At 31.7% G+C, this 12114-nt stretch overlaps 1 protein-coding gene across 3 annotated transcripts in view; it reads right to left on the minus strand.

The window, feature by feature from the left end:
* LOC113516756 (uncharacterized) overlaps window positions 1-12114 on the minus strand; it is a 33717-nt gene that overhangs the window by 3276 nt on the left and 18327 nt on the right. For all 3 annotated transcript variants that reach the window (XM_052900887.1, XM_052900886.1, XM_052900888.1), the window contains 18 exons: window positions 11384-11566; window positions 10861-11013; window positions 9660-9872; window positions 9082-9231; window positions 8794-8979; window positions 8427-8586; window positions 7461-7570; window positions 6899-7045; window positions 6502-6692; window positions 5288-5327; window positions 4995-5211; window positions 4574-4652; window positions 4288-4466; window positions 3860-4070; window positions 2889-3095; window positions 2107-2206; window positions 1566-1722; window positions 107-298 (listed from right to left, as the gene is read on the minus strand). In XM_052900887.1, the coding sequence (XP_052756847.1) occupies window positions 107-298; window positions 1566-1722; window positions 2107-2206; window positions 2889-3095; window positions 3860-4070; window positions 4288-4466; window positions 4574-4652; window positions 4995-5211; window positions 5288-5327; window positions 6502-6692; window positions 6899-7045; window positions 7461-7570; window positions 8427-8586; window positions 8794-8979; window positions 9082-9231; window positions 9660-9872; window positions 10861-11013; window positions 11384-11566 (2875 nt within the window). The remainder of the gene's footprint in view (window positions 1-106; window positions 299-1565; window positions 1723-2106; window positions 2207-2888; window positions 3096-3859; window positions 4071-4287; window positions 4467-4573; window positions 4653-4994; window positions 5212-5287; window positions 5328-6501; window positions 6693-6898; window positions 7046-7460; window positions 7571-8426; window positions 8587-8793; window positions 8980-9081; window positions 9232-9659; window positions 9873-10860; window positions 11014-11383; window positions 11567-12114) is intronic.

The raw sequence follows: 12114 nt of genomic DNA on the forward strand, positions 1-12114 counted from the left end.
GACGGCCCACCTGATGGAAAGTTTTAAGATACCATGGACATAAGTATACTGTTTCGCCCATGATACCCCCCATGCGTTGCCATTTCTAAGGACTCAGGACACTTACTGACAGCCTCGTCCCCGGAGATCATAGCGGTGGGCCAGCCAGGCGCGAAGGCGACAGAGGAGTACGCGAGGTGCAGCTGCAGTCGCGGGGGCGCGGCCGCCGGCCGCGTCGCCAGCGCTGCCCCCGTCGGGCCCACGAGCGCCGCCACTCCCGCGCTACCCTCCTGCCCGATGTTCGGATATGTCGATATGTCTAAAAGGAAACATTTTTATATGAGTTAAATTGTCTCACAAGTCACAAAGCCACTCCAAACTAGTGGCCCTTAATGACATAAAAAATTAGCGAATCCGAAATAGGCATGGGTAATATGGATACCAGAAAAGGATTGTTAGCAATGGAGTTTGACAGCCCCATAGTTAGCAATATACCTTATTAGGTCGACCTCCACGTGAATCCCCCTGGAAACCATCGTGAACAATTCTTGTTGAATTCATCACGATGGGCTAACTGACCTGCTTCATCCTTGTCTATCATTCTTCACTGGTGCCCCGCCGGTGTACACCAATAGCGCGGGTGGGGGTACCATTCCATTATCATCCATTTAAAAAAAAATATATGGATACCGATCAATATCTATATATTAAGTTCCATTGGATATTGATGGTGGAGAAAAGATCATCGCCCATTTCGATATCCCCCATATGGTTATCTATTTTGGAATATGTCAAAAGTTTGTTATTCTATTATTTTTTGGATAACAGACTTTTAACATATTCGTTATTAGACCGGTATATAGTTATTTCTGTATATTACCCACCCCTTATCCGGACTCAAATTTGAAGGCTCAGACAAGTACTCGACTACTTGTATATTCGAATACTGCACTACTTGAAACACGATTGACTATGCACAATTACACTTATAAAGTAATAAGTCATTTTGTCGGAGCATTTGAAATGAGGTTCTGTCTGTTGTTATTATTTTAAAGTTTACTATAACTATACGATACAACATCCAATACAACGAACAAACGGCAATAAAATGTGAATAGGCTATTTACTATTATTATGCACAACGACGCAAATGACAGGTTTAGTGCGGAAAAAGAGTCCAATTTACTTTTCCATAGGCTAATCGTGGGCATCATCATCGCTTTCCATCAGGTGAGATCGTAATCTATCGCGGAACCTTTCAATAGTAAAAAAAAAATCTATTTAAAAATGTGGCGATTTTTTAAACAATATTATTATTTATATTTGGAAGACAACAAAATTGTATATATCTTATTTATCAACTACAATTATTTATTTATTTAATAAACAATTGAATATAACAAAAAATAAATAAACTCATTATTTTGGACAACAGATCAAATATTTCATTGATTTGAACATCTGTAGGTACTAAAATAGGTCCATGTCAATCAACAGTTAGTTATTCACACTCGATACTACATCTAAATGTGTATGCTATATATAAAGAGTTTTAATAAAGAAATAAACAAAATTTTATAACAAACCTGTTATACAAGAATTAAGAGGGCGTTCGTCGTAGTATGGGTACAGTACAGTAACACCGTTTTCGACAGTGCGCAAGAGTGGTGACTCAGTATTCAGATCGAAATATGCACTGGATCCATCCGCGTAACCGACGATTACAGTAGTATGGTCTTTTTGCTATAAAATAAAAGAAAATCATTCAATCACTACAGCTTACAACACAAACTTTAAACTGTCTATTTTGTATTACTGTGGCACACTTTTTTTTCGTCTTTTTTTTGCAAATGTATTCTTTTTTTTTTTAAGTATGTACCAATATCTGATGTTATTTTAATGTTGTATGTGATGCAAATAAATTATTTATCTATCTGTGGTATTTATTACAAAATAGACATTATAATAAAGTCAAAATTTTGAAAAATAAGCTATATAACAACTGTTATATATTTTATTTTTATATTTTATGTTTGTTATATTAAAGAACTAACAATAAAACTAATGGTTAATGCGCTTAGGATACTGTTCCCAATATAATATCAGCACAATTTTTTTCTAACTTACCTTAGACCAACAAATGGATGACGCTTGATATTTCTTTCTATCCGAATTCATTGCAAATCTGAGTTCTGCTACTGGTTTCAATTTATATATTTTTTGATCACTGTAAAAATAATGTCTATATTATTACCTATCTACAAACAATTTCAAAAAATAATGAATTGAGATTTTTCTCAATCGAGTCATTCCATGTTCTGACTTTTTCAGAAGATTTAAATTAATTTAGTTTATGAAACAAATTCTAATTCTAAATATATTTACGGTACATAAAATACTGATAATTGTTTATTTCAGTTACTACTAGTAAATTATAAGACCCTCTATCATAGTCATCATTATTATATCATCCGTTATCTGCCCATTGCTGAACATAGCCTACCATAAGGAAGGATTCTTATGGCAGTCTATAGGAGAGACCTTCTATAATATATACAAATTTATTTGTAAATAAGTTGACTATATGGCACGCGTGAGATAAATTGAGAAGGCAACATCCGGCGTCTTATTTTCTCTCTCTTGTGTCCAATAGCATAGACATATTACGTAAACAAAATAATTTAACTCATCTGCACACTTATGTCTATTAATTTTCAGCCATCCTTCAATTGATTGCACGGAAAAAAGTGTAAATATCCTTTGAAAACATTCATTGAGGAGCAAATTCAGTTAAATAATTTAATTAATTAATTTTTGATTCATTGGCTACTTGTCGATTACCGACAAATTATATTAGTTGTTGAGTAATATTTACAATACAATTCAATATGTCATATAGTTTCTCTCACCTTTTTGTGATTGATGAAGGGTATGGCACGGAAAATATATAAGCGAGACCATTTGAACATGCTACAGCTAACAAACCAATCCTCAAAAAGCTATCAGGTTTTGTATGGGATTTTAGAAAAATGTCTCGTGCACCAGATGGACACCAGTCCGTAGCCCAAACAGTGCCGTAGTCCAGAGCTAAACCTAAAACAAACTCCGGTACGTCCCTGAAATCAACTACATATTTAATACAGGCTCAACTGCTATCCATAAATGAGTGACATGTATTTTTTTTAATAGGTAAAAATGACATTATATCCCCGCCTGCGCTATCGGTATACACTGGCGGGGTACCAGTGATGGGTGATAGGCGCGGATGAAAAGGCAGCTCAGTTAGCCCATCGTGAAGAATTCAACGATAAATTAATCACGATAGTTTCTAGGGGGAACCACGTGGAGGTCGGCCTGATAGGTTACATACATAGCAATGGGGACTAATTTCCCCATTACTAACAATCCCTTCCCCCAGTGACGTGTATTTAATCGTATTTACTTGAAGATAATGTCGCTTTGTTAGTAAATTCAATCTAATATTTACTTGCAATATTTCACATTTCTAATGTTAATAGTTAAAACTATAAAAATTTGATTAATGATTAGAAGCGACAAACGATAGATTACCCCAATTCTAGTATCTATGGTCTATTTCAATAGCACTTAAAGAAAAGGTAAAAAAAAATATTGAAATTATTACTGTAAATGACAATAAATTAAATTAAAAATAATAAGCAAGCCCCCTTATCCCTAAGTAAACTTTCAAACAAAAAATTCGATAATGGTCTATTTCAATACATCCACTTAAAGAAAAGGTAACCAATCAAACAAAAAAATATTGAAATTATTACAGATCATATCTCACATCATAAAATATGATATTACAATACAATTCTAATATTTACATAATATTATTAAATCTATAGGCGTTACTTACTCATCATTCAAGTAGCCTAAGTCCCAAATCTGTATGAGAGACTTTTGTGTGATCAATTGATCTGGCTCGTTTCGAGGACAGTCGGCGTCGCAGTGGCAAGCGACAGACACGAACTGTTTACATGCGTCTCCTTCGTCATGACGGGCGATTCTGAGGGGTGGTACCCACGACAAGCGCTGTATGCTACCACCCACGAACATGCTCGTTACTTCTGCAATCATAAAGGGAAATCATCGAGTATATGTTATATGAAACCAAGAGTCTAACGACCCACCTAATAAAAATGGTTACCATCTATAACCATCACTCACATTACGAAATCAAAAATCATTTATCTACTAACCATTTGAGAAATCTAACATATATATGTTTTTTTTTAATTTATCGAACCAACTTATTTATTGAGTAACAAAATATACATTGCCTACCTCCTTTTTTCTTAGCCTCAAATCTGTTATACGTCATCCACTCAGCACTGGAAAATTTCACTTTGCAGGATTCTTTTAAGAGCGGTAAGTACTGAGACTCTTCGTCTTTACTCACAGCCTCGAATTCACACTCTTGGAATTGGGGAAACAACTTTTCTGATGTTAAAATTAATTTGGTACTGAAAAATAATAATAGAACCTTATAATTATTTTGTATATATAATATATCGTATACTGTTTCTATAAAACCCATAGAAGAACACATACAACGTGATATAATACTTACTAATCATTGAAACCTTCTTCTAAATAGCTTTTAATGTCTTTGATTGCGAACGGTATCCTTGATATTTTCGAGGACGCATCTATAACGATAAATGCCAATACATTAAATTAATAAACAAACATTGTTATTAAATAACATTTTATCTATTGAAAGAATTATCGCCTTATTCATAAAAACGTCAATCCTGTCATAAACCTATTTTAACCCACATAATGAAGTATTTTGTTCTTTTCTTTTGCACTAATTTCTCAATTTGAAAGACAGTAACTACACACTAATAGTTAATATAGATTTGTAGGACATTTTAGTTTTTATGAATAAGGAGAGTAGCCTATTAAAATATATAATAACTTTTCGCAACATTCGTTTTTTTTTTACTAGAAAAAAAAATCGTTATACATATTTAACAAAAACTACTAACTTGTTTCTCCACCACGCCTTCTCCGTCTTTTTATTTGTGTCTGTTCTTCTTCGTCAGAAATATCGGAGTCGACATCAGAATCATCAGATTCATCCTCAGATTCTTCGGAGTTCTCTGAATCAGATACACATTTGAAATCCTGTTTTTTACATTTATGACGAGAAAATTTCATTTCTACGTCTGTTCCGAAACCGCACTCCGAACATTTGTACTTAAACTGTAACAGAAGTAGTTTATTTTTAATATTGTTTGTGACTAAATGACACAAATATACTTGTTAATTTTATACTTACTTCACTGATTTCTTTGTAGTTATCAATAACACTTTTGGCCCTAAAATCAAATTTTTAAAATTAAAAAAAAAAAATTTACATATTTGTATATAATAATTGGTTCACATTATGGTTGTAGCTTAATTTTTATGTCTTAGGAACATATAAATTATAAAGTAACAATTTTTTTTCATACAACTTGAAAATATAAACAAGCTGAAATAACCATCGCCTATATACATTAAACGCCTTAGTTTTTTTTTTTTTTTATACAACTTAGAATGGCAAACAAGCTGACGGCCCACCTGATGGAAAGTGGTAACCGTCGCTTATAGACATGAGCAGTACCATGGACATAACAGAGTATACTGTTTCGCCCATGATACCCCCCATGCGTTGCCATTCCTGAGGACTCAGGTGTTATTCCTCTGTACCCTGTAAATTGACGCCATATCCCAGCCTTCAAACCGAAACACAGCCATGCAAACACAACTGCTTCACGATTGAAACACGAATGAAAATGAACGCCTTAGTCTACATGATGTTCTGTGTTATGATTATTTGTAAGCTAATAAACAGCAGTTTCTTAACTATTAATTACTTACTGTATCCCGTGACTTCGCCCGCGTGAATCAATACATTAACTATCCTACGTGATAAATAAGGCTATAACCTACCCATTTACCAAATTTTATTCAAATACTTCCAGTACTTTTTATGTATAAAGGTAACAAAGGAACATTCATTCATTCTTAAAAACTTTCACATTTATAATACTCGTATTAATATGATATAACAAATTTCATTTAAGTAAATGCATTACTAAAGTCGTACATATATGTAGGTAGGTAAGCACTATCTACATATTTTCAACCATTACAAACACATTCGACTTCCTATTCTTTCTACATAAAGCATATAGGAATTCGTGGGCGGAAAATCAGACTATATTCAATTTTTATAAATTTATTTGCTCCACAGCTCTTTTACAGTACTCGAATCGTAACGCCATCTTGTTTCATCCATTCGTCGAACAATCATACTTGTATCATACATCTCTTTCACTCATCATCTTTACTCTCATTACTATTCTTTCACACGCCTTCTAGAAACATCCAATCCTACAAGCATACCAATTTTCACATACGAAACATTTCTCATGTTTCATAATATCAAATGTTAACCTTATCATATAATTATTTATAAGTAAAATTAATAAACAATTATATCCTCACTTTACAGCTGCTCTCCTTGGACCAGTAACAGTTAATACATCGTCCTTATCTTTCCCCTGTGCTGCTATGGCTCTCTGTTTACGTTCTTTAGCATATTCCTGTTCTCTGTGCATACCCATATGTTGACTCTTATATATAGACAAGTATTTACAATTGCATATGTCGCACATGACTTTATACATTTCCGTCTCCTAGAAATAGAAGTAACTTATAAAGGAGACGTTTCATATTGGGCCTAGTTATTATATAGCATGTTATAAAATTAAACAAAAAATACGGAGATTATTAAAAAATAAACTAACATTTATTTACGAACTTGATTTTTAGCACAAAAATGTTTTCACTTGCTTAACAAAAAATAATACATAAAGAATTATTAAAAGAATATGATATATACCTCGTCAGTTTTCCCGCACGTAATTATATGAGCATAGAACCCCATATATGAAGATCTGGACACGCCACAAGTTTTACAAACCAATTCACCATATTTTTCCTTGTATTCCTTTATATTTTTTTCTGCACCGTACGTACTCGTTAAATCCTACAAAGCACAAAAAATATATTATCTCAATTACATAGGTCCTTATTCGAGGCACGTCCTCTTTCTATGCTATTATAACTGGCCGCTTTTAATGTTATTTCTATTATTTTAATTTTAAATTAATTAAATTTAAAATTATAATAATAGAAATAATAATCATTATTATTATTTTTAATTGGCAGAACAAATAGAAAATTTATCTAAGTATAATAAAGTTAAAACTAAACCATTGTAATATACAAATTTATTGTTAAATTTAATTTCTTTCCAACATACTCAAAGACAGAATCGATTAAGGCAAATATAAATTAAGACATCTCTGAATTATAAATAAAGAAGTTCTGTGTATGAATTTCTATCATTCGACCCGATAATTTAAAGGTATTAAAGTTGTACAAATTTGGACCATACTCACAATTGGTTTGTCGCCAACAACCCACGCGACGTTGTAATGTTTGTCCATGGAGTGATTTTTCCAATCTAGCGGGAGGACTTTTTCATTGCACACGGCACACACATACATTCCTGAAACCATAATAACTTTTCCGTATATCAAATTTTATTCAAATCCGCTTAGTATTTTTTGCATAAAAGAAGGTATCTCTTATATAGCTCAGAATAAATCTATGAATTATTCATGTTTGGACCATCTTAAAATTATTGTTACCTACATCGTGATTAGGAAGGCACATAACGTCGTCGTCTGATAAGTGGACTATAAATTCTTGAGAACAGAGGGCGCCACTCTCACAGGAGTGTAGTACTACTATCGATGCATCATATCTCGGAGTGAAAAATAATCTAATTTTCTAATATTTTTTTATGGTCAGTTGATTACATACTCGTAGTTTCTATTTTTCATTTTTTTTATACAATTTAGAATGGCAAACAAGCTGATGAAAAGTGGTAACCGTCGCCTATAGACATGAGCAGTACCATGGACATAACAGAGTATACTGTTTCGCCCATGATACCCCCCATGCGTTGCCATTCCTGAGGACTCAGGTGTTATTTCTCTGTACCCTGTAATTTCACATTATATCCCACTCTTCAAACCGAAACACAGCCATGCAAACACAACTGCTTCACGGTTAAAACACGAATGGGACAGAGGTACCCAAGCAAACAACTTTTGTACAAAGTCTTCCTCTGGTAAATTCTCCATTACACCCATATCACACATATGAGACTGTCAGGGAAACAAATTCCATGGTTTTCTTTTTGTCAGTAACAGATACATAACATACCATGATAATCTCAAGTATGAGAGCAAAAGTAACTTCAATTTCTATGAAATTAGTTAATTTCGTTGGAATTAAATTCAGTTTTATTTTAGTTGAAAATTATTTAATTAAAGAGACAAGAAAATTATAGTAATTACCTTCTTCATTCGTAAGATTTTTCTTAGTACACGACTGTACATGTTCCATATATTTTTTAACGTACTTGCGTATTAAACCACAAACATTACACATCAGGGAGCCAGTTTTCTTCAAAATTGTATATAAATGCTCATACACCATATCCGAGTCATTTACGTCCTACAAAAATAAATAATAATCTAATCTTTTTATGTATAAGTCATGCATTCTATTTAATAATCCCAAACATTTTTCAAAATACAATTATTTTATTACTATATATGTTATGTATTATTAAAGCATACTTTATTCCTATAATTCCTATGATACAATTTACAAAACATTTGCGATTATTTCTTTTAAAAAAAATCATAAAAATTCACTTACCAAAGGCGGTTGTCCACTAACCCTAGCTAAATATCCGTGTTCTTGTTGGATATGTGTAATCCATTGGTTTTCTTCCACTGTGTTGTTGCAGACACCACACTGTACAGGGCCTTTGACTCCCAAATCATTTAAAATATTTACATTAGTCGTAGACGAATTCAAAACTACTGAATCTTCATTGGATCCCTAAAAGATTATAAAAATTAAATAATATATCCCAAAAAAATTTACTATTTCAAACAGTATTGTATTTATCTATTTGTAGTGTACTATTACAATGATACTAACCTCATTATTATCACCATTGCAGATTTTTATATGGTGTAAATAAGATTTTACATACTTGCGAACCAATCCGCATTTACTGCAGATCAATCCGTTTTCTTGCTTTGCGATATTGTAAAGGTATTGCCACAGCGATGTTTCGTCTTCTAAATTCTGAAAATAAAAATATAAGAATACAAGTTTGGTTAAATATTCAATAAACAAAAATATGAGCTAAAAATATAAGAATACAGACTAAAAATCCCATTGGTTAAAATATTCAATAAACATATTGATTTTATTTTCTTTATGAGCTACAAACACCACGATCAATATTACAGAAATTATAACTATAATGTCATGTTATCACGGTATGATCTCAAGATGGGATGGGAAGTGACAACCCTTTTATACTTTTATACCACGACCTTTATACGATATTTACCATACAGATATACCAAAAAAGGGCCTTGTAGCGTCAGAGTCAATTTCCTAATATTCATAACGACGATGGTTACCACATTGCATCACGTGGGCTATCAGCTTGTTTATCTTATTAAGTTTTATAAAACGATCTTGAAATAACATCTACAAATACTTACAGGAACTTCATCTCCAACTTTCCAAGCTAAATAATTGTGTTGTTTAGATATATGCTCGATCCAATCTGATGAATTCATGCTCTCTTGACACACTGCACATCTTACAAGTACGTCGTACTGTTTCAGTGAAACCTCCATTGATTCTTTTATAATTGGTAACTCAATCGTACTTGTATTGGTATCATCATTTACTTCTGTTTGATTAAATGAAATCTAAAATATTAAAATTTTACTATTATATTATATTTGTTAAACAATAACAAATCACTTTTAATTATACATTTTTCTTTATAATAGAAATTTGTATATAGATTATAATAGATATTTATATAGAAATTTATAATAAAAGTATTACCTTAAGAATAGACCAACAACTACCTGCTACGAATTTAAGAGTCAATGATAAAATAGATTTTTGTCAAGGATATCATAATATATAATTAGCTTAGTAAACACATTTGAAATAAATTGAATATTAAAATATATGAATAACTTATTATGATTTTAACATAATTATGTCCTACGTAGTTTTAGATAATAAAACTTGTTAAACATTACAGCCTCATAGAAATGACTAAGATTTTACAAATTTTGTAAAATATAATTTTAAAATTAGATAATATTTTTTTTTTATACAACATAGAATGGCAAACAAGCTGACGGCCCACCTGATGGAAAGTGGTAACCGTCGCCTATAGACATGAGCAGCACCATGAACATAACAGAGCACACCGTTTCGCTCATGATACCCCCCCTGTGTTGCCATTCCTGAGGACTCAGATGTTATTCCTCTGTACCCTGTAAATTCACGCCATATCCCACCCTTCAAACCGAAACACAGCTATGCAAACACAACTGCTTCACGGTTGAAACACGAATGGGACAGAGGTACCCATGCAATCGACTTTTGTACAAAGTCTCCCTCTGGTAATTTTTATGGTTGATAACAGGCAGAAATTAATGTGATCATTTAGATAACCTATAATTTACGCCTCTTATAAACAATAAAAAACCATGCAAAGCGCAAGTCTAAAAGGTTAATTTGTACTAGAGAAATTATTATTATATTACAGCATAACTAATAATTTATTTCAATATTTTAAATACTAAGAAATGTGACATAGTTTACTTTTTAGTCTTAAATATTTTTGATATCGAATCACTAGCTCTTAAATATTTAAATAAATATGTATATACTAACATTCAAACCACATGTTTTGATGTGACCGAGAAAACATTTGACCGTCTTCATCGTATATTTGCGAAATAAGCCACAATTGACACACATCAACGCGCCGTGTTCTTGCACCATATTGACCAAGTGACGTTTTAACATATCTTCGTCATTTAAATCCTGAAACACACATTACGTATATATATATAAATATTACAAAATATAATAATAAAACAAAAAATATATAAAAAAAAAAACAATAAATAATAGACGATCATTAAAAACACTTCAATTAATAACCATGCCTTTTAGTAGCAAGATCGAAAATTTAATATCTAAAAAAATAATCGCAACCAGACTATTAATGTATATACATTAATCATAAGTAACAATAAACAAAAATAAACCAAGAAAAAGCACTAAAATGGTGTCAGCTATATGCCATGTTCTTTCGAAGATGACGCTGATTTTCAGTGATTTTCATTTTTAAAATTAATAGTCGTAGATTTATCATGTTTTGTTCAGTTTAAATTATTAATGGACTACTTACAAGTGGCTTCTCGCCGTCTTTCCAAGCCAAATAGTGATGTTGTGAAGATATATGTTCGACCCAGAGACGATTTTCAACGTCTTGCATGCATACACCGCATGTTGTCATCTCGGGTGATTCAGACGTACCAGGTTCTTTCTTTATATCGTTAATTTTCGGTGTATTTTGAGGTGCAGTTGTCGTCTATAATATATTAAATATAAATACTAGTAATAAGGTACGTTGAAGAATAAATTCTATTTTTATTTTATTTAATACTTTATTGTACACATTAGTTATAAAAATATGACAGAGGTAAACAAAAGTACAAAAGCGAGCTTAACTCTGATAGAGTTTTCTTCCAGCAAACCCAAAGTGGAAAGGAGCATCAATGTCAGCGGATACCGCAGTGTACAATTTTTAAATAGCCAAAATTAAATTCTACATACTTATTTCGTAAATATATTGTCAATTGATGAAAATAATATATATATATATATATATATATATATATATATATATATATATATGTATATATCTAATTTTGGAGAAGCTTCTTATATTAGACTAAATTATCGAAATATATTGTCAATTGATGAATTTGGAATGTATAATATATATATATATATATATATTCTCTCTCTTATATTATTATTAAGAACGATTTGCTTATTTTTTAATATTCGTAAAGTCCCATAAAGGTTTTAAAAAAAAAATATTTGGGTCATGTCTGTCAGAACAATTAAGAATAA

Source organism: Galleria mellonella, unplaced genomic scaffold (genome assembly GCF_026898425.1).
Source record: "Galleria mellonella isolate WM207_F2 unplaced genomic scaffold, CSIRO_AGI_GalMel_v1 utg72, whole genome shotgun sequence".
Taxonomy (NCBI): Eukaryota; Metazoa; Arthropoda; class Insecta; order Lepidoptera; family Pyralidae; genus Galleria; species Galleria mellonella.